General features: G+C 45.9%; 1 protein-coding gene across 4 annotated transcripts in view; it reads left to right on the forward strand.

Annotated features, from left to right (window-relative positions):
* The window catches only part of LOC135516028 (protein-methionine sulfoxide oxidase mical3b-like), a 26,431-nt gene extending 6,947 nt beyond the window's left edge, over window positions 1-19,484 (forward strand). The window contains exons 16-32 of one of the 4 annotated variants that reach the window (XM_064939996.1): window positions 93-182; window positions 430-520; window positions 773-831; window positions 2,054-2,167; window positions 4,908-5,100; window positions 7,759-7,889; window positions 8,167-8,239; window positions 8,510-8,747; window positions 9,013-9,218; window positions 10,037-11,332; window positions 11,639-11,739; window positions 13,054-13,320; window positions 14,231-14,324; window positions 14,463-14,513; window positions 14,634-14,733; window positions 18,204-18,277; window positions 18,373-19,484. In XM_064939996.1, the coding sequence (XP_064796068.1) occupies window positions 93-182; window positions 430-520; window positions 773-831; window positions 2,054-2,167; window positions 4,908-5,100; window positions 7,759-7,889; window positions 8,167-8,239; window positions 8,510-8,747; window positions 9,013-9,218; window positions 10,037-11,332; window positions 11,639-11,739; window positions 13,054-13,320; window positions 14,231-14,324; window positions 14,463-14,513; window positions 14,634-14,733; window positions 18,204-18,277; window positions 18,373-18,560 (3,366 nt within the window). In that variant the 3' untranslated portion in view covers window positions 18,561-19,484. Of the gene's footprint in view, window positions 1-92; window positions 183-429; window positions 521-772; window positions 832-2,053; window positions 2,168-4,907; window positions 5,101-7,758; window positions 7,890-8,166; window positions 8,240-8,424; window positions 8,748-9,012; window positions 9,219-10,036; window positions 11,333-11,638; window positions 11,740-13,053; window positions 13,321-14,230; window positions 14,325-14,462; window positions 14,734-18,203; window positions 18,278-18,372 lie in introns of those variants that run through there. The other 3 variants (XM_064939994.1, XM_064939993.1, XM_064939995.1) reach the window with 3 other exon arrangements.
* Window positions 19,485-20,537: the final 1,053 nt, after the last annotated feature.

The raw sequence follows: 20,537 nt of genomic DNA on the forward strand, positions 1-20,537 counted from the left end.
AAGATTAACTGGTGGTTAGGGTTAGCAGTGGTAGCTCTTAGCCTAGGCCCTCGAGTCTTAAGCCCTCACTCCCTCTACTAACTGACCACCAGGGGGACTCCATGCCCATGCTTCCACCTCCTCCAGCATCCCCTGACCCCCAGGAACCAGCCTTTGTGGCCTCCGCTGCCACCTGGAAACAGGTAAAAATAGTAAGTCCCCCCCACCTGCTCCACCTGTGGTTCTTAGAGGACTGTAGAGTTAATATAGCTGTATCTCTCTGTGTCACCACATGGGGGTTGGATGCTTGTGTGTTGTGTAGCTCAGTCGCGTGGCCTTTTTTCCTAGCTCTTTCTTAGCTTTAGTTCCCATCGATATCACAGTGTTTCGCTATTTCGCTACCTCAAACCACCCACTCACATGATGCCGTCTAAACCCATCTCACCCCAGAAGAAGCGCACGCAGCAGCAGGAGCAGATGAGTTTCAAGTACAAGGAAAAGGTCAAATGTCACACTCTGCCCAGCAGGGGAGAGCAGGTATGCCACCCCCAGGGGAATCTGGGTAATGTAGTTGTGTGTAGACTAGATGGCATGTAGACTAATAATGATGTCCCATGCCCCACATAATTGTTCATAGATTCCCCAAGTTCCCATTATCCATCTGTAGACTAATGTGTGTCACTGGTGTGATGACTTTTGAGGTCTCTTCTCGGCTACCTCAGTGGTTCCCTGATATATATTCAGGACAGAAAGAGACCAATTGTCTTTTCAGAATTGTCTTTCGACAGGTGGCGTCAAATCCTACGCAACTCGCAGTCCGTCAACCGACAGACAAAGGTTGCGCCACCTGGCGCATGGCAATGAATTGTTCTCTCAGTGTAGTGGATCTTGACAGATACATGGTGAACGTTGGCAGTAAGAGTTGCCCACGGTCAAAGCTTTAACCAAACCCCTAGTGTGTACCTACCGCATTCATAGACAATTCATAACTACCTTTAGCATCAATTGGCGATAGTATAGCCCCGAGGCCGTGCTCTAAACATTAACACGCATCGCTTGCGGTAGGATTTTGGACACATATGGAACCTGTCTTTCATGTAAAGCAATAAATCATCAACAGCCAGCCATTTCCATGGTGCAAGCGTTTCTGGAAAACAGAGTGGACTACCTGTGCTAATTAGCTTTTTGTGTCTCTGAACACCTGTGTGTAAACTGAAGACAGACGCCACAAAAGTGTTGTCACTGAAAAATGCAGTCGGCTGCAACTGTATTTTCAATTTGTGGAATTATTTTGATGTGATATGAGGGGGATTTGTGTTTCTAGAAGCATACCGCAATTGGGAATTGATTCACGTTTTGATGGAGTATTTGGCTTATTTTGGCTTCCAGACCCAATTCACCTTTAAATAGAACATGTAAGATCCTTGGACTATAAGGATTAACGTTTGGCTCCATCAGTCCATTATTGGGCTAGTGTGGACCATGAGTGGGCTACAACTTGAGTTCAATCTATGGGCCTCAGGGCAGTGTCAGAGTGATAAATGATACTGTTATTCATATAAACAACTGTTGTTTCTGAGAAAGAGGAGTACACTGGAATGAACTGGATTCAGAGTACATCTTGTTTGGTCTTTTAAGAAAGTATATTTGTATAACTTACCGCAGGGCATGTGGCATGTGACAATGCTGCAACTGAAATTTTCCCTTTTAAGATTTTAAAAATCTGAGGCCTGTGAATGGTTTTTCTTCATGTTTGCGCAGCCTTCTTTCCTCAGACTCCTCTCTGATTTGCCTACAAATTAAGCTTGATTGGTGTGAGATAAGGGCCTAGTGATGATAACATTTATATTCATGATTTTGGACAATGATTACACTGCAACAGAAAGAGGGTTTAATTAGTATAACGACAGAATCCAATCGGGGTTTGATGTTTCTAGCTTTGTGTTCCATTTCCACAACAACATGTTTATGGCTCCAATTGTGACGCCCCTAGTGAGTGTGTCTGTGTGTGTTTACTGTTTGTTCTGTCCTTCGTCCTCATCTCTTGTCTCTCTTTTCTCCTGTTGCCTTTTAGAAATACGTTCAGATGTACACAGGGGGAGTAAGCTCATTGGCTGAACAGATATCCTGTCAGCTTCAAAGTCAGGAGTCACCGTCACCCCAGCACACTCCTGATAGGAAGGATTCAGTAAGAATGTATTTGAATGAATCGACTCACTCACACTAATACTGTCAATAGGCCGAAACTCATTCAGCATTGGATTATACCCTATCTCGGCTGGTTCTGAAGTAGGCCCTTTCCATGTTAAAGTACCCATGAGCGCCAAGGTGAGGTTTATAGGAGCATGTCAAATTGGATGTCAAATGAAAGCTAGGAGTCCATTTTTTTTTTTTACTGGCATATATACATTTTTCAACCATTTTCATCCCAGAAATGAGGAATAAACAAAGGCTATGATGTCTGGACAAACAGATAGAAAAGGGGTCTGAGAAAACATCTATCAGAAAAAGTCTTAAAAGGTATTATAATGTATCAAAACACAATAAGGTTGAAGTAAAGACCCCTGACAACTAATATCAACACTTAGTTTTGGAGACATTTCTGTAAGTTTAAGAAACATTGCCTTGTACTGTGAAATTCTGCACCAAAAACCCACATATCTTTAAGATATCTTTGAATTTCTCTACCTCATGAGGAGGGAGGACAATGAAAGTTCACAAAAGTAACAAGTGAAGGTATACCAATCATTTAGTTATAGTGTTTTTACCAGTAGTGTAACATACTTACTTTAAACATTCTTTAAAGTACTACTTAAATAGTTTTTTGGGGTATCTGTACGTTACTTTACTATTTGAAAACTTTTACCTTTACTTCTACATTCCTAAAGAAAATGTACTCGTTGCATTTTGAATGCTTAGCAGGACAGAAAAATGGTCCAATTTGCACACTTTTAAGAAAACATCTCTTGTCATCCCTATGTCCTCTGATCTGGTGGACTCACTAAACACAAATGCTTTGTTTGTAAATGATGAGTGTTGGAGTGTGCCCTTAGCTATCAGTAAATGGAAAAAAAACAGAAAATAGTGTGATCTGGTTTGCTTAATATAAGGAATTAAAAATTATTTAAGTATATTTTAGCAATTACATTTACTTTTGATACTTAAGTATATTTTAAACTAAATACTTTTAGACTTTAACTCAAGTAGAATTTAACTGGGTGACTTTTACTTTAGTCATTTTCTATTAAGGTATCTTTACTTTAACTCAAGTATGACAACTGGGTACTTTTTCCACCACTGGTTTTTACTGATATCAATTCGGTATCAGTAAATCTATCGGTAACAGATTGTCTGCAATTGAGTTTGCTACAATGGAAACCATAGTAGTCTCAAACCACAGACAAATTGACATTTTCTGTAGCCTGAAAAGTCGGGACACCTGGAATGGGTCTGAAACTGTCCCGGTAAAAACTCTAGGGTGTATTTACCATGAACTTCAGATAGACCGACCCGTAGCCAGAGTGTAGTGGTAAAAAAAAAATAAGTGAGTGAAGTCTGATTGCTGGTCGTAGTGAAAAAAGAAACGCTCCCTATACTTTCAAAGCATTTTTCAGAAAATTGTGGGTCAACGGCGTTTACTTGCGTTTACACTCCCTCTCAGCCAAGGCAATTTTAAACACATTAACATACGCAGAATAGGTAGCATACATTCAATATCATGCATGAGTTGAATCAAAATATGTTTTACACCCTAGTTGTCATAATTCATGAGGTAATGCTTCGAGTCTTCACAGATCGGGTGACATACAACACCACCTTTCTTTCCTTACATTAACGACAGTGTTATTTGTCATTATTACGCATTTAGAATGTTAATTAGAACAGTGAACTTCAACCCTGTACAAATCATGGCTCTCCGAGATCTCGAAAAATACACTGTATGTGTAACTATCCCTACGTAACATTTCATTATGTTTCGCCTTGAAAACAGTCCTCATGGACACACAAATCCAAAATAATGTAGTCCTATGCCATTGCAAAATCGAATGCTTCTAACGGAAAGAATCAACTATAGGCCTACTGTCAGTAATGTATAGGCCTACTTGTTGGATTCATTGAATTCGCATTGGTGTCTAGCTGTAGGCTAGTTGTCTAGGGATATTGTCAACCATCATCAGCTGATACAGGAAAGAAAATGATTATTGATAGAAAATAATCAAGTTAAATAAATGGTGTACTACTGGCCACGGACGGCAGGGAGAACCAACAGGCGCACCTGAAAATCAAAGCAATGAGTCCTCTAAACAGCTGACGGACAATATCAAACAATTATAAATCAACAGAGAATTCTAATGCATTGGAATAAAGGCATTTTTTTTAAAATAAAGGACGCATGGCAAATAAATGGCGAAAATGAGGAACTACAAAGGACAATCTATGTGTAAAGGACCTCAGCTGAGACTGAAATTCAGCCCTACCGAGTGGACAGCGCAGCCACAGTGAAATACATGGTTTAAACTACGACAGAAACCTGTATGTCATTGGAAGCTTTTAATTCCATGTTGACCACTGTAAGACATATTTACCACTACATTTTAAACCAATAGGAAAATAGTTAATTTACTATTACTTTGAGACCCCCTCTGTTACAGGGTGTAAATCAATTTCAATAACCAAAATAAATACAAATCTAAATCAATGTGTCATGTCATAGCTGACACCTGATGGTTGAACCTTAATTGAACAGGTATTGAATATTTTGGAAAAAGGTGCACACAAAAACTTGAGGGATGTTTTACCATAATTCTGTTAACAAACTTTGCATTTGCACACGGTTCTTCTAGTAAATGTGTTTTTGTTCGGCTAACTCTGAAGTGAGGTGATCCATGTATCACAGCTTATTCTCTCTCTCCCTCCCCCCCTCTCAGGCTGGCGTTCACTCTGTGTTGGCGGGGCCGGGGCCAGGAGGGGCCAGTGACGTGTGTTTCTTCTGCAGTAGGCGTGTGTACGTGATGGAGAGACTCAGTGCTGAGGGACTGTTCTTCCACCGGAGCTGCTTCCAGTGTGACCACTGCAGCTCCACCCTTCGCCTGGCCTCTTACGCCTACGACCGACCTAACGGTGAGGGGAGGGGGGGGTCACTGAGCTCCATAGGGTTAGAGAGTAATGTTAAAAGTGGGTAACTCTGGGGCCTCCCGGGTGGCGCAGTGGTCTAAGGCACTGCGCCACTAGGCCAATTGTGCGTCGCCCCACCCAGAGACTCTGGGTTCATGCCCAGGCTCCGTCACAGCCGGCCGCGACCGGGAGGTCCATGGGGCGATGCACAATTGGCCCAGCGTAGTCCGGGTTAGGGAGGGTTTGGCTTGTAGGGATATCCTTGTCTCATCGCGCACCAGCGCCTCCTGTGGCGGGCCGGGCGCAGTGCACGCTGACCAGTTCGCTTCGTGCACGGTGTTTCCTCCGAAACATTGGTGCAGCTGGCTTCCGGGTTGGATGCGCGCTGTGTTAAGAAGCAGTGCGGCTTGGTTGGGTTGTGTTTCGGAGGACGCATGGCTCTCGACCTTCATCTCTCCCGAGCCCATATGGGAGTTGTAGCGATGAGACAAGATAGTAACTACTAACAATTGGATACCACAAAATTGTGGAGAAAAAGGGGGTAGAAATTCAAAATAAAAGTGAGTAACTCCAATGAATGACAAGGGCTGCCCTACCACACACACACTGAAAATACAGTGCCTTGTAGAAAGTTTTTGTTTTTTTGCAAGGAGGAATGGCTGAAGAAAATTTCAGTCTCATAACGTCATTGTTGCCAAAAAGTTCAATTTTGATGTGCAAAACTGATAGAGACACTCTTCCATAAAGGCCAGATTTGTGCAATATACCTGATTGTTGCGACTTACAGCTGTAATCGCAGCAAAAGGTGGCGCAGTACAAAGTATTAACTTAAGAGGGCTGAATAATTTTGCACGGCCATTAGTCATTTAGGTCAAGATTGAATCATTCAGAGATCCTCACTGAACTTCTGGCGAGGTTTTCAATTTTTCAGTTTTAATTTTAAAAAAAGTTTGAAATATCCAATAAATGTCGTTCCACTTCATGATTGTGTCCCACTTGTTGTTGATTCTTCACAAAAAAATACAGTTTTATATCTTTATGTTTGAAGCCTGAAATGTGGCAAAAGGTCGCAAAGTTCAAGGGGGCCGAATACTTTCGTAAGGCACTGTACCACTACCAGCCCAGCATGGTCTTGGCACTGAAACACTGCCTCAAATTGTTTTATATGCTTATATGCTTTATATGCCTTGTTGTTTTATCTTGAATGCAGCTCTGACCTGCAGTCTATGAGGGTCAGTGACACTCAATCACACTGATTGATTTTACACTGATTTTACACTGATTGCTCCAATCTGCCCTCAGGGTTGATGTTACACTGCATGATCACTTTGTATGGCTCCCAGGTTATCAGCAGACCAGAGACCAACTAAATTAACACATGAAGAACACAAACTCAGTGTGTTGCTTACTGCACAGTTGGGGCCTGGGGCTCCCTGGACTGACTGTGTGGTTGTGTATCTTTGGTTGGGTGTGTGGGGGGTGGGGCCTCAGTCGGGGATTCAAATTACTGTAGAATAAACAAGGTGCAAGTAAAATTGTGGTAGTGCATCAGCATGTTTTTCTCTTGTTATGTCAGTCACTGACAGTCACTCAATTAGCCATGTCAGCTAACCATTTTTAGATTCGTAAGTCAGCTAACTAAACTATCTGAATTTGTACGCCGAATCCCGACCGTGCATGCAGGACACGTCCATAGGGGCTCCCCTGACCTCCACGGGGGCCCCCATTGATTTTGTTAGTCACTCTCACTCAGATATCATTAACATGGCAAAAGTCATGGCAAGATGTGTAGACCTGAAGGAAGTAAACTTTAAAACTGCAAAAATGTCTCTCCACCCCATGGCAAAATGGTTAGAATTGCAAGACATTTCCTGTAAATTTGCAACATTTTCTCTCTGCCCCATCGCAAAATGTGTATAACTGCAGGAAATTAAATGTTAAACGTAAATGTTTCTCTTTGCCGTGAATAGGAGGGCCACCAAAATGTTTTGGGGGGTGAACCCCCCCCCCCCCCAACCAAATCTCACTTAGGGCCCACAAAAGGCTTGTGTGTGTACATGCCTGCTTGCGTGTGTGACTGTGTGTGTGTGTGTTGTACCTCTTAGAGATGTGATACAAAAGATGTCAGTGTTGTCATGTCAGGAGCTAATCCCGAAGTTGAATTCAAAACCGTTCAACCAATTGGGGATGAGGTGTCACATGATAACCGTTTGAGTGTGAGGGGAGTGTGTGTAGGGTCGACTATATATGAAGTGGTCTGTCAGTGTAAGGACTGGATCGAGTGTGTCTTCCTGTCAATTCTGTCCACCGCCGCTGTTTTCTATGGAGGAGTCACACTGTAAGACACAACTCTATTTCATTCCTTTCCGGGAAGCTGAGAGACATTTCCTCAAGGTCCAGGGACACTGTTTTCTTTGTGTGGAAATGTAAAACGATTTAGCTGAAGACTTGTAAGATTTATTCCACTGCTTTCCCTGTAGTACTACTGTCGTTAGAAAACACTTTGGTTTTTGTTTAAAGTTCTTCTGTAAGATGCATGGGAGCTGCAGATCTCTCTGTAGTTTCGGTTCTCAAGCTGCAATTCTTAGTGTAGTGAGGTTCTAAAACTGCTGTGTGTAGGGCGGTTCTATGTATAGTGTTCTAACACATTGGTTCTGTGCGTAGGGAAGTTCTACTGTAAGCCACACTATGACCTCCGTCTGGTTGGGCCGGTCCAGAGGAAGAGACCAGCTCCTCCTACCTCCGACCAGCATCCAACCCCCTACGAACGGACCCCCTCTCAGCAGACCCTCCTGGTAAGGACTTCTGCCTTTCCCCTCGTACTCTGGCTAAATGGAAGCTCTTGGCTGACCTGGGTTATAACTCCTGATATTTGTATAGACATAGCAATTACGGTTTCATTTGATGACGAGCTCTCTCTCTCTCTCTCTCTCTCTCTGTATATTATATTGTTTTGAGGACAATACGTCATGTATGTATGAGCTTTTCTGTAGATCAATAGACTGATCCTTGGAATTTTGGGGGGTAAAATACTGTTTTTTCTTTGACCCCTCCTTTGCTCCTCCCTCCCAGGAGTCCCCAGCGGCTCTGTCCACTAACCCTCGCTCCTCAGTGACTGTGGTGACAGCAGGCCGCAGGTCCTCAGGTAAGCCAAGCGGTTCATGTATCTGTGTCATGTGTGTGTTTTCAGTCGTAATGCTTGTGATGTGTGTTTGTGCACAGAATGTGTTTCTTAGTGACGCCGCTGAGTGTGTAAAGAATGTCCTGAGTGCGCAAAGAATGTGACATTGACTTTGGCTAAGTGTATGTCTGTGTGTGTGTGTTTCTCAGTGGCGTCTCTGATTGGGAGTGGGTCCGGCTTGGTAAAGCTTCTATGTGTATGTGTGTGTGTGTATGTGTGCGTGTGTGCACTCAGTGGCATCTCTGATTGAGAGGGAGTGTGGCTTGGCTAAGCGCGTGCGCGGCACGCCAGAGCGTATAGAGCTGGAGAACTACCGTGGGAGCCTGGGGAGCCTGGAGACTGAGCAGCTAACAGATGAGCCGGAGGAGGTGCCAGAGGAGACGCTGGCCAATTACAACCTCAGTCTGCTGGTGACAGAGGTGAAGAAGGCCAATCATAAGCGCATCTCGTTGCGGGACAACGAGGGTTCCAGGTTAGCATTACAAAAACAAACATTTATCTGTTCTCTCTCTCCCCCATTTTCTCTCTAGCAAACTATCTCCCATATCCTCTCCCTCTGTCTCTTCCCCTCTTTCTCCCCCCTCTCTTGCTCTCTCCCCCTTTTCTCTTGTACACACACGAACACACACACACACACACACACACACACACACACACACAACACACACACACACACACACACACACGAACACACACACACACACACACACAGTAATTGCCTTCCTCTCTCCTCATAGTTCAGAATCAGAGACGGAGGAGGAGGGGGAGAGGCAGCGGGCTCTAACCAATGACCTGGCTAGAGACTCATGGAGGAAGGCCATGGAACTACACGCACGCCTCCGAGGAGAGAGAGGAGATGACGAAGAAGAGACAGAAGAAGGAGAGGAGGAAGGAGAGGTTGATGAAGATGATGAAGATGATGAGGAGGAGTTATCTAGTGATGGTAATTGGCTAAGTGCTGTTAGTTAGGAAGATTGTTTTTAGACTAGTTTCCTTTCCTCATCTTTCCCCTCCTTTCCTCTCTTTTGTTCTCTGTTCTGTTCTCTCAACCCTCTTTCTCTCTGTGTCTATGTGTGCCCTCCCTCCCTGCTCGTCTCTCTATTTGGTGTGTTTCCCCCTGCTGGTAGAAGGGGAGTACTATCCGTGGGACAGGGAGCGTCACTCAGGTCTGTGGCTCCTCCCTCTAGAAGAGGTGCAGGAGACAGGTGGCACCGCCACATGAGAGAAAGCTAACAAAACATGTTTATCATTTTTATTATGGGAATTGATTTGTTTTACTAACCATTTTTCATGTTTTGCTGTGTCCTTGAGCATAATGACACACTAGTAGGCCAAAGTTACAGTAACTTCCCCACCTATTGCACCCCATGGACTTAGACAAGTGATTCTTGCACCACTGTCCAATGGCTTTGGTGGCTGTGGTTGCCCAAACCTTATTACTAATATCCTTTGCCTCATCAACTCTACAGTGTTGCTAAACAGTGACAAAAAAAACCCTAATACCTACTCTCGCTCATTACCAACTGTGGCTCACAAGTAATATGTCCTGTACGACACGGGAGGTTGCTATCTGGTTTTCTCTGTAGGGATTTTGACTTTCTCTTTACTTCCCCTCCCTCTCTCTCTCTCTCTCTCTCTCTCCCTTACTCCGCCTGCAACTCTTTCTCCTCATCTCTCTCTTCCCCCCTCCCTCCCTTTCTCTCTCTCTCTCTCTCTCTCTCTCTCTCTCTCTCTCTCTCTCTCTCTTTCTCTCTCTCTCAGGGGAAGGAACATCTCCACTCACCGCTGAGGAGGTAGCCTCGTTGGACGAGTGGCAGCAGAGCACACACTCTCCAGACACATACACACCTGACACATACACACATGACACAAACATGCCTGACACGCACTCTCCAGACACACACACGCCTGACATACAACTGCCTGACTCGACAACACCCGACACACACGGTCCACACAGCCCCACCAGTGTACCCAATATCACCTTCTCCACTCCGGCCACTGCCTCAACACCCTTCACACCCACACCTTTAACGTCGCATGCACCCACACCCACGTCCTCAGTGTCAATTCCAGACTCCTCTGTCTTTACCTACTCCTCCCCCAACTCCTCCACCACCTCTGGCTGCTCCCCGGGTCCAGACGAGGGAGAGGAGGATGGGGAGAAGAAAGAGATGAAGGAGAGAAAAGAGCGAGAGGAGAGGGAGAGAGGGGGGAAGGAGAGGGAGAGGGTGCGGGACTCCAGCAGTAGTTCGGGGATCGGTGTGGGCGGGAGCTCCACCACCTCTACCTCTGACCCTCTCACCCCTCCCGGCATCCCTCCCCCTGCCCAGCTCAAGGCATGCTGGGATAGCCTGCCCCACCCTTCTGTGGAGGCGGAGTCACTGCAAAGCCCCGCCTCTCGCCCTGCCCCTCGATTTGCCCCCGCACCTATCATGGCGTCGGCTGTTGTGCGGGGGGTCGGGGGCAAGAAGCTGAAACCGTGGGACGTGGATGGGGGAAGGGGATCTGTTGCGGGGGGGTCTGTTGGGGCGGGGTCTCTTGGGGAGAAGCTGTGTAAGGGTGTAGTAATAGACCCCTTAGAGGACATCAACCCCAACTTGTCCCCCCTGAAGCCCCTTAAGGCAGTGCCCAGAGACGAGAGAGAGATCGGGAGGAAGAGGGAGATGGAGAGGAGGAGGGAGATAGAGAGAGCAGCCATGGGAGTGGGCTGGGAGGACACGAAAATCCCCCTAGGAAGGGAGCCTCTCCCAAGGAAGAGCAGAGGTGGTCTAGACCCCCGCAGACTCACAGAGAGCCTGCCTCCCCTCCTCCTCACACAACTCCAGGGGGGCTCCCTCTTCCCTTCACGTAAGTGCTGCAGGGACAACCAGCCCCCCAGCCAGAGTGTGTCTGAAGCGGGCATAGGAGAGGGTGGACCCCTGGGCCTGTGGAGAGCTGTCATCTCTGGCTATAAGAGGGACAGGAAGAAGAAGGGCAGGACTTCCCTTTCCAAAATGGCAACAGCCCCAGCCCCCAAAGAGCAGGGCAGGAGGAGAACTTCTGCGGAGAGAAGAGGTAATACACACACACTCTGGTGATCTGGTTCTGTTATAATCTCTACCCGGCACAGCCAGAAGAGGACTGGCCACCCCACATAGCCTGGTTCCTCTCTAGGTTTCTTCCTAGGTTTTGGCCTTTCTAGGGAGTTTTTCCTAACCACCGTGCTTCTACACCTGCATTGCTTGCTGTTTGGGGTTTTAGGCTGGGTTTCTGTACAGCACTTTGAGATATCAGCTGATGTACGAAGGGCTATATAAATAAATTTGATTTGATTTGATTTGGTATAGTGATTTCCTATGGTGAACCTCTGTGTTTGTGCAGGTGTGAAGTTCAGGGAGCGCCAGAGCTGGTCAGGGCCGGAGGAGTCAGACATCACCTGCTCTGTTGTGATGGAGAGGTGCTCCATGAACCCCAAGGCCAACGTAAGGACATCACTACTAACACTACCACTGATCTCAGAGCAGCAGGCTTGACATTTCACTACAGCTCTGACTGTGAGAGTCAGCGATGTCACTACAGACCTCTGTTCAGCTCTACAGATCTGTGTATGCCAGCAGTCTTTACAGTGATTGTTTGGAGGAAATGCATTCGCACTATAGGAGGCTGATGTCATATGTGTTAGGGGATATCTGGTCTTTGTTGGTTACCATATCTCCTGTCTTCAGAGGCTCAGGTAAATGTTTTAACGGATCAATGTTTTTAGCTTCGTCTGGAGCTGTTTGACCTAGCGTCAGACCTTCAGAAGGAAACCATTGAGGAGGAGGAGGAAGAGGAGAATGAGGAAGGGGAGGTATACTACTTTGTGGCAGTAGGATGAAGGCTGCTATGTACTAGTCCGGTGAGAGATCGTTACAGCAGAGTTACTGAGAGAGGTTACATTTCTCCCGTTGTGTAGATGGTTACGTTTCTCCCGTTGTGTAGATGGTTACGCTTCTCCCATTGTGTAGATGGTTACGTTTCTCCCGTTGTGTAGATGGTTACGTTTCTCCCGTTGTGTAGATGGTTACGTTTCTCCCGTTGTGTAGATGGTTACGCTTCTCCCATTGTGTAGATGGTTACGTTTCTCCCGTTGTGTAGATGGTTACGCTTCTCCCGTTGTGTAGATGGTTACGTTTCTCCCGTTGTGTAGATGGTTACGTTTCTCCCATTGTGTAGATGGTTACGTTTCTCTCGTTGTGTAGATGGTTACGTTTCTCCCGTTGTGTAGATGGTTACGTTTCTCCCGTTGTGTAGATGGTTACGTTTCTCCCATTGTGTAGATGGTTACGTTTCTCTCGTTGTGTAGATGGTTACGTTTCTCCCGTTGTGTAGATGGTTACGTTTCTCCCGTTGTGTACACGGGTCGTTTATAGCTGTAATAAATAGTTTGTAAGTTCCGATTTAGAGTACGTTTTGTCTGAACTAGACATACTAGATATTGTGTGCCCGATTTTGATTGTTTTTTGGTCTTCCTCTTTCCAAGTCTGCATATGTGCCTCATGCCCTGGCCTTTAAGAGGGCGTATGCCATTAAGGTAGTGTGAACATTCTTATTGGTTGCATCAAGCCTTTCTGTTCTCTGTGCTGCGTCCTTATCGTCCCTAACCCTCAGTAGGGTGTATACTCAGTAGTGTGTAGTGTGTATGTATTTGTTGCTGTGGTCAAACATTAATGGTGTGTGTGTCTGTGTGCACGTATGCTATGTGTGTGTGTCTGTGTACAGCCTGCTGATTCTCTCTCTCTCTCTCTCTCCTACAGAGGCACGTGGGGAAGGAGAGGGAGCGGGACAGCTCCCCCCGTATGGATACACAGCGGAAGTCATCGTGCCCTACGGAGGTGGTCGGGGTACTGGTGCACATGATGGACCTGAAGGACCCGTCCAGCCTGGATGTGTCAGAGGCCATGTTCCACAGAGACCGGGACCCAGAGGAGGAGCAGCTAGATGCCAGGTTAACACGCAGAGTACAAAGGGCAGCGCGCAAACAGGCCAAACAAGAGCAACTCAAGAGACTGCACAGGGCCCAGGTAAGATGCAGGTTTATAATGTATGTGTGAGTGTGTGTATAATTTGTGTGGGTGCGTATGATTTGTTTAAAGCCTCGTTGGTATTGTAGATGGCACGAACATGCATCTTTTGTCTTGATCTTGTCCACATTCTGATTGTGCCCACATTTTCAGAAATATGTCTAGGCATGGTATTAAAATATCTTCTATCCGTCCAGTGTCTACGTTCACAGGTCACTCCCTGTATGCAAATGATTTGGCAGCTATTCTTTATTTATTTATTTTAAGACACATATTGATTGTAAGCTATAAAAACAAAGAGTCACAGACTTTATGTATAAACTCCCAGTAATAATTGGTTTACCTAATAAATAACTGGGAGATTATACATTGAGCTTGAGACTCTCTTTTGTTTTTTTCAGATTCCGGTTTATTCACTGTTAGTCAGCACCTCCACACTAAGTCATTTTCTCTGGGTGTGCGCCAGCTCATGCATTTTACAAGACACATATTGATGCCAAGTCAATGGGTGCCACCTGTCAGTGATTTTAGAATGCGGGATAAGAGTTATTTAAATGGATTTACTGTTTAGATTTGTCTGCACTTGTAAGATATCCAGACACATTTGCTGCATTTACATAGGCAGACCCATTCTGATCTTTTGTTCAATTATAGGCTATAGAGCTGATCTGATTGGTCAAAATACCAATTAAAGGAAAAATATCAGAATTGGGCTGCCTCTGTAAACACCACCATGTGTGCCTGACTACCTCCGGAGGGGATCAGGAAGATCGGCTCACAATCAGATCCAATGCGTATTTTAGTCGTCTACACCTGTCTGAAAATGTGAATGTGGACAAGATCAGGGCAAATAATGCATGTTTGAATCAGGTACAAACAGGGCTTGAGTGTATAAAATGTGCCTTGTCAGATGATCCAAAGGCAGTTAGAGCAGGTGGAGGAGAAGCAGAGGCAGCTGGAGGAGAGGGGTGTGGCGGTGGAGAAGGCCTTGAGAGGGGAAGCAGGTAAACACACACACTTTTTACACGCTTGTTTGACATCATGGTTTGTTTTACCTATACTACTCTTAGTTAGTTTGACGAAGCAAATTATCAGTGTACGTGTGGTCATGTGGTCAACTCCCTTGTATGTTCTCATTATAGACTACTGGGGAGAGTCGAATGACAGTGAAGAGCTGGACTTACACCTGGGAGGTATGTACCTCACACACTATACTGTATTCCCCTCTAACTATTCATTACCCTCCTCTCTCTCTCTTTCTCTCTCCCCCCTACCCCTCCCTCCCTCTTTCCATTTTCCTCTCTCTCCTTTAGTCATGGGCAGGCAGGATGACCCAGCTCTGATGCAGCAGTGGTTCAAGCTGGTCCAGCAGAAGAACTGTCTGATGCGCTATGAGTCAGAACTCATGATATTGTGAGTATCTATCTGACCTTTGACCCCCTATGTCAAATCAAATCCAACTTTATTTGTCACATGCGCCCCGACTACAACGAGTGTAGACCTTACCGTGAAATGCTTACTTACAAGCCCTTAACCAGCAGTTCAGTTTTAGCAGTTCAAGAAAGAGTTAAGAAAATATTTACCAAATAAACTAAAGTAAAAAAGTAACACAATAAAATAACAATAACTACGCTATATACAGGGAGACCGGTACCGGGTCTATGTGCGGGGGTACAGGCTAGTTGAGGTCATTTGTACATGTAGGGGAGAAGTGACTATGCATAGATAATAAACAGCGAGTAGCAGCAGTGTACAAAACAAATGGGGGGGGTGTCAATGTAAATAGTCCAGTGGCCCCTTCATTAAAGGTTCAGCAGTCTTATGGCTTGGGGATAGAAGCTGTTAAGGAGCCTTTTGGTCATAGACTTGGCGCTCCGGTACCGCTTGCCATGCGGTAGCAGAGAAAACAGTCAATGACTTCGGTGACTGGAGTCTCTGATGATTTTTGGGGCTTTCCTCTGACACCGCCTAGCATATAGGTCCTGGATGGCTGGAGGCTTGGTCCCAGCGACATACTGGGCCGTACGAACTACCCTCTGTAGCTCCTTACAATCAGATGCCGAGCAGTTGCCATACTAGGAGGTGATGCAACCGGTCAGGATGCTCTCGATGGTGCAGCTGTTGAACTTTTTGAGGATCTGGGGACCCATGCAAAATCTTTTCAGTCTCCTGAGGGGGAAAAATGTTGCTGTGCCATGTTCACGACTGTCTTGGTGTGTTTGGACCGTGATAGTTCGTTGGTGATGGGGACACCAAGGAACTTGAAACTCTCAAACCGCTCGATGTTAATCGGGGCCTGTTCAGCCCGCCTTTTCCTGTAGTCCACGATCAGCTCCTTTGTCTTACTCACATTGAGGGAGAGGTTGTTGTCCTCGCACCACACTGCCAGGACTCTGACCTCCTCTCTATAGGCCGTCTCATCGTTGTCGGTGATCAGGCCTACCACTGTTGTGTCGTCAGCAAACTTAATGATTAATGGCTTATGGTTGGAATATGTACGTACGGTCACTGTGGGGATGACGTCGTCGATGCACTTATTGATGAAGCCGATGACTGAGGTGGTATACTCCTCATTACCATTGGATGACTCCCAGGAACATCTTCCAGTCTGTGCTAGCAAAACAGTCCTGTAGCTTAGCATCCACGTCATCTGACCACTTCTGTATTGAGCAAATCACTGGTACTTCCTGCTTTAGTTTTTGCTTGTAAGCAGGAATCCGAGAGCCTAGGGGGATAGAATTATGGTCAGATTTGCCAAATGGAGGGCGGGGGAGAGCTTTGTATGCATTTCTGTGTGTGGAGTGAAGGTGGTCTAGTTTTTTGGTTGCACATGGTTGCACATGCTGGTAGAAATGAGGTAAAACGGATTTAAGTTTACCTGCATTAAAGTCCCCGGCCACTAGGAGCGCCACTTCTGGATGAGCATTTTCTTGTTTGCTTATGGCCTTATAGAGTTGGTTGAGTGTGGTCTTAGTACCAGCATCGGTTTGTGGTGGCAAATAGACGGCTACGAATAATATAGATGAGAACTCTCTTGGTAGATAGTGTGAGTTTACCTTAAGGTACTCTACCTCAGGTGAGCAATATCTCGAGAATTCTTTAATATTAGACATCTCGCACCAGCTGTTATTGACAAATAGACACACCCCCCCACCCCTCATCTTCCCCAGTCACCACTGGACTCTGTGCTTTGTGCTTCTCAAATGTATGAGCACTTATGTCGGAATGGCAGTATGTACTGTCATGGCCAAAAGTTTTGAGAATGACACAAATATTAATTTTCACAAATTTTGCTGCTTCAGTGTCTTTAGATATTTTTGTCAGATGTTACTATGGAATACTGAAGTATAATTACAAGCATTTCATAAGTGTCAAAGGCTTTTATTGACAATTTCATGAAGTTGATGCAAAGAGTCAATATTTGCAGTGTTCACCCTTCTTTTTCAAGACCTCTGCAACCTGCCCTACCATGCTGTCAATTAACTTCTGGGCCACATCCTGACTGATGGCAGCCTATTCTTGCATAATCAAGGCTTGGAGTTTGTCAGAATTTGTGGGATTTGTTTGTCCACCCGCCTCTTGAGGATTGACCACAAGTTCATAATGGGGTTAAGGTCTGGGGAGTTTCCTGGCCATGAACCCAAAATATCGATGTTTTGTTCCCCGAGCCACTTAGTTATCACTTTCGCCTTATGGCAAGGTGCTCCATCATGCTGGAAAAGGCATTGTTTGTCACCAAACTGTTCCTGGATGTTTGGGAGAAGTTGCTCTCGGAGAATGTGTTGGTAACATTCTTTATTCATGGCTGTGTTCTTAGGCAAAATTGTGAGTGAGCCCACTCCCTTGGCTGAGAAGCAACCACACACATGAATGGTCTCAGGATACTTTACTGTTGGCATGACACAGGACTGATGGTAGCGCTCACCTTGTCTTCTCCGGAGAAGCTTTTTTCCGGATGCTCCAAACAATCGGAAAGGGGATTCATCAGAGAAATTGACTTTAGCCCAGTCCTCAGCAGTCCAATCCCTGTACCTTTTGCAGAATATCAGTCTGTCCCTGATATTTTTCCTGGAGAGAAGTGGCTTCTTTTCTGCCCTTCTTGACACCAGGCCATCCTCCAAAAGTCTTCACCTCACTGTGCGTGCAGATGCACTCACACCTGCCTGCTGCCATTCCTGAGCAAGCTCTGTACTGGTGGTGCCCCGATCCTGCAGCTGAATGAACTTTAGGAGATGGTCCTGGCGCTTGCTGGACTTTCTTGGGCGCCCTGAAGCCTTCTTCATAACAATTGAACCACTCTCCTTGAAGTTCTTGATGATCCGATAAATGGTTGATTTAGGTGCAATCTTACTGGCAGCAATATCCTTGCCTGTGAAGCCCTTTGTGTGCAAAGCATTGATGACGGCACGTGTTTCCTTGCAGGTAACCATGGTTGACAGAGAAAGAACAATGATTCCAAGCACCACCCTCCTTTTGAAGCTTCCAGTCTGTTATTCGAACTCAATCAGCATGACAGAGTGATCTCCAGCCTTGTCCTCGTCAAAACTCACACCTGTGTTAACGAGAGAATCACTGACTTGATGTCAGCTGGTCCTTTTGTGGCAGGGCTGAAATGCGGTGAAAATGTTTTTGGGGGATTCAGTTCATGTGCATGGCAAAGAGGGACTTTGCAATTAATTGCAATTCATCTGATCACTCTTCATAACATTCTGGAGTATATGCAAATTGCCATCATACAAACTGAGGTTGCAGACATTGTGAAAATCAATATATGTGTCATTCTCAAAACTTTTCGCCACAACTGTAGAATGGCTCGGTGCAGTATGCAATTATCTGAGTCAATCAGTGTGACATGGTCTCCATGACAACTGTCTTTCCCTCAGTGCTCGGGAGCTGGAGTTGGAGGACAGACAGAGCCGTCTTCAACAAGAGCTCAGAGAGCGGATGGCTGTGGATGGTAAGTACACTCATACACACCATACTGTACCATAATGCTCTTAATATATTCTCTGTTTTCATTCTTCTCTCACTCTCTCTCTCCCTCTCTTTAAGACCACCTGAAGGGTGAGGCAGAGCTGGCTGAGGAGAAGCTAATCCTGGGGGAGATGTTGGAGGTGGTGGAGCAGAGAGATGCTCTGGTGTCTCTGCTGGAGGAGCAGCGGCTGCAGGAGAGCCAGGAGGACAGAGACCTGGAGGCCATCATGCTGTCCCGGGGACTGGGCCTGCACAACTGGGCCTGAGCTCTATTCCGGGGACTGGGCCTGCACAACTGGGCCTGAGCTCTATTCCTGGGACTGCACAACTAGGCCTGAACTCTATCCCTGAGCCTGCACAACTGGGCCTGAGCTCTATTCCTGGGACTGGGCCTGCACAACTGGGCCTGAACTCTATCCCTGGGCCTGGGCCTGCACAATTGGGCCTGAGCTCTATTCCGGGGACTGGGCCTGCACAACTGGGCTTGAGCTCTATTCCTGGGACTGGGCCTGCACAACTGGGCCTGAACTCTATCCCTGGGCCTGGAACAACTGGGCCTGAGCTCTATTCCGGTGACTGGGCCTGCACAACTGGGCCTGAGCTCTATTCCAGGGACTGGGCCTGCACAACTGGGCCTGAGCTTTATTCCAGGGACTGGGCCTGCACAACTGGGCCTGAGCTCTATTCCTGGGACTGGGCCTGCACAACGGGCACTCGCGTCACAAAAGACACTCACGTCACTTTCCCTCGAAATCTGTGATCAGGGTCGTGGTTGTGAGGTCACTTCGCCTCTGATACAACGTTATGACCAGGATCAAGGCGGGACTGTCTGGATGATCCATTTTTAGGATTGGATATGTTTCCCCATCCTGCTACACCCATCCTGCTGCTCCATCCATCCTACTGCTACACCTATCCTGTTGCTACACCCATCCTGCTACACCCCTGACTCACTGACTGATGGGCCTTTGAGATGGCTCGATATTCTATGCTCACTATACTCACCCAGGCTGTTGTCATGGCAATATATGGCATGTTTGAATTATTTGTATTGTTATTAATTAACAATTTAAAGAAATGTATATTATGTAAAAAGAAACAATACTAATTTTTTAAAAACTTTTTTCTTTTTAAATTCTACTAATTATGTTTTACTTCATACATTGGATAATAAAGACATTCTGACATCATGTTGTCATGTTTGAACATTTTAAGATAAGGGGGACTCTTGTAGGGGAGTGGAAGGGAGGGAGACCTGGGGGTGGGGATTCCAGTGAGCTTGGGAGGGACATTTTCTTTTAATGCAGTCTGCCTCCTCACAGGTGTGGATATTGTGTGCAGTCAGAAATAGCTGCTGAGAATACTCTCAACTTGTTCACTACTTTCTAATCCTGCCACTTGTATAAAGGGGTGACAATATAGCATCTGAAGGAGTTTGTGGCTTTGGGGTTAAATGTTTGCCATGATGCCATGTCATTACCTGTGCTTTCCTTTCTGCTAATGTCAAATATATGGAGATAACTATTCCAGGGTTGAGTCTGGGGTCAAATCCCTGCCTGGTAGCCAAAGAGTTGTAGGTTCAAAATACCTGTTTTGTGAGGCTTTCTTAAATTCTCAATGTAAAAGAGTCTGTGGCTCTGGCCCCAGAAGCACAGGGTTGTAGGCATGAACCCAGGTGCCTGTTCTGGAGCATGGTTGGATATTGAGGACTTCACTGGTCAGTGAGTCAAGGCTACCTGAGGGAGTGGCTGCCGCACAATGATGGCTGATTGGATGGGAGTAATAAGCGGAGGCGGAGGGATAAATTCCTTGGGTTCGGAAATATGGACAGCAGCGGTTATGGAGAATAACGTCTGGAAAAAGTGGCCTCTTTAAAAAAAATCGAGATCAACGCTTATCACGGTAGTTCAGCGCTAAAGCCCAATTGTAATTTAAAGGCAATGTTTCCGCGTTGGCGGAGACTGCATTTAAAGCTGCATATGTTGGCCTTAATCGGAAGTTGCTTTAGAATGTACCGTATATTGCGCAATATGTAACACGTCAGCGATACAGATTGAATAGGGCCCTTCGTTTTAAAATATAGAGAAGTCTCTATTGAAAACAAACAAGTGCTTTTTCTGGGAGATTTTCTCAATAACCGCTGCTCATTGACTGAGTAGTATCCCCTTGTTCAGAATTAAAGCACTCCAGTGGTGCGCACAGGTCTTGAACCCATGACCTGTGTTTGGAGGGCAAGTTCCTTA

The sequence above is a fragment of the Oncorhynchus masou genome, chromosome 27 (assembly GCF_036934945.1).
Source record: "Oncorhynchus masou masou isolate Uvic2021 chromosome 27, UVic_Omas_1.1, whole genome shotgun sequence".
NCBI classification, from domain to species: Eukaryota; Metazoa; Chordata; class Actinopteri; order Salmoniformes; family Salmonidae; genus Oncorhynchus; species Oncorhynchus masou.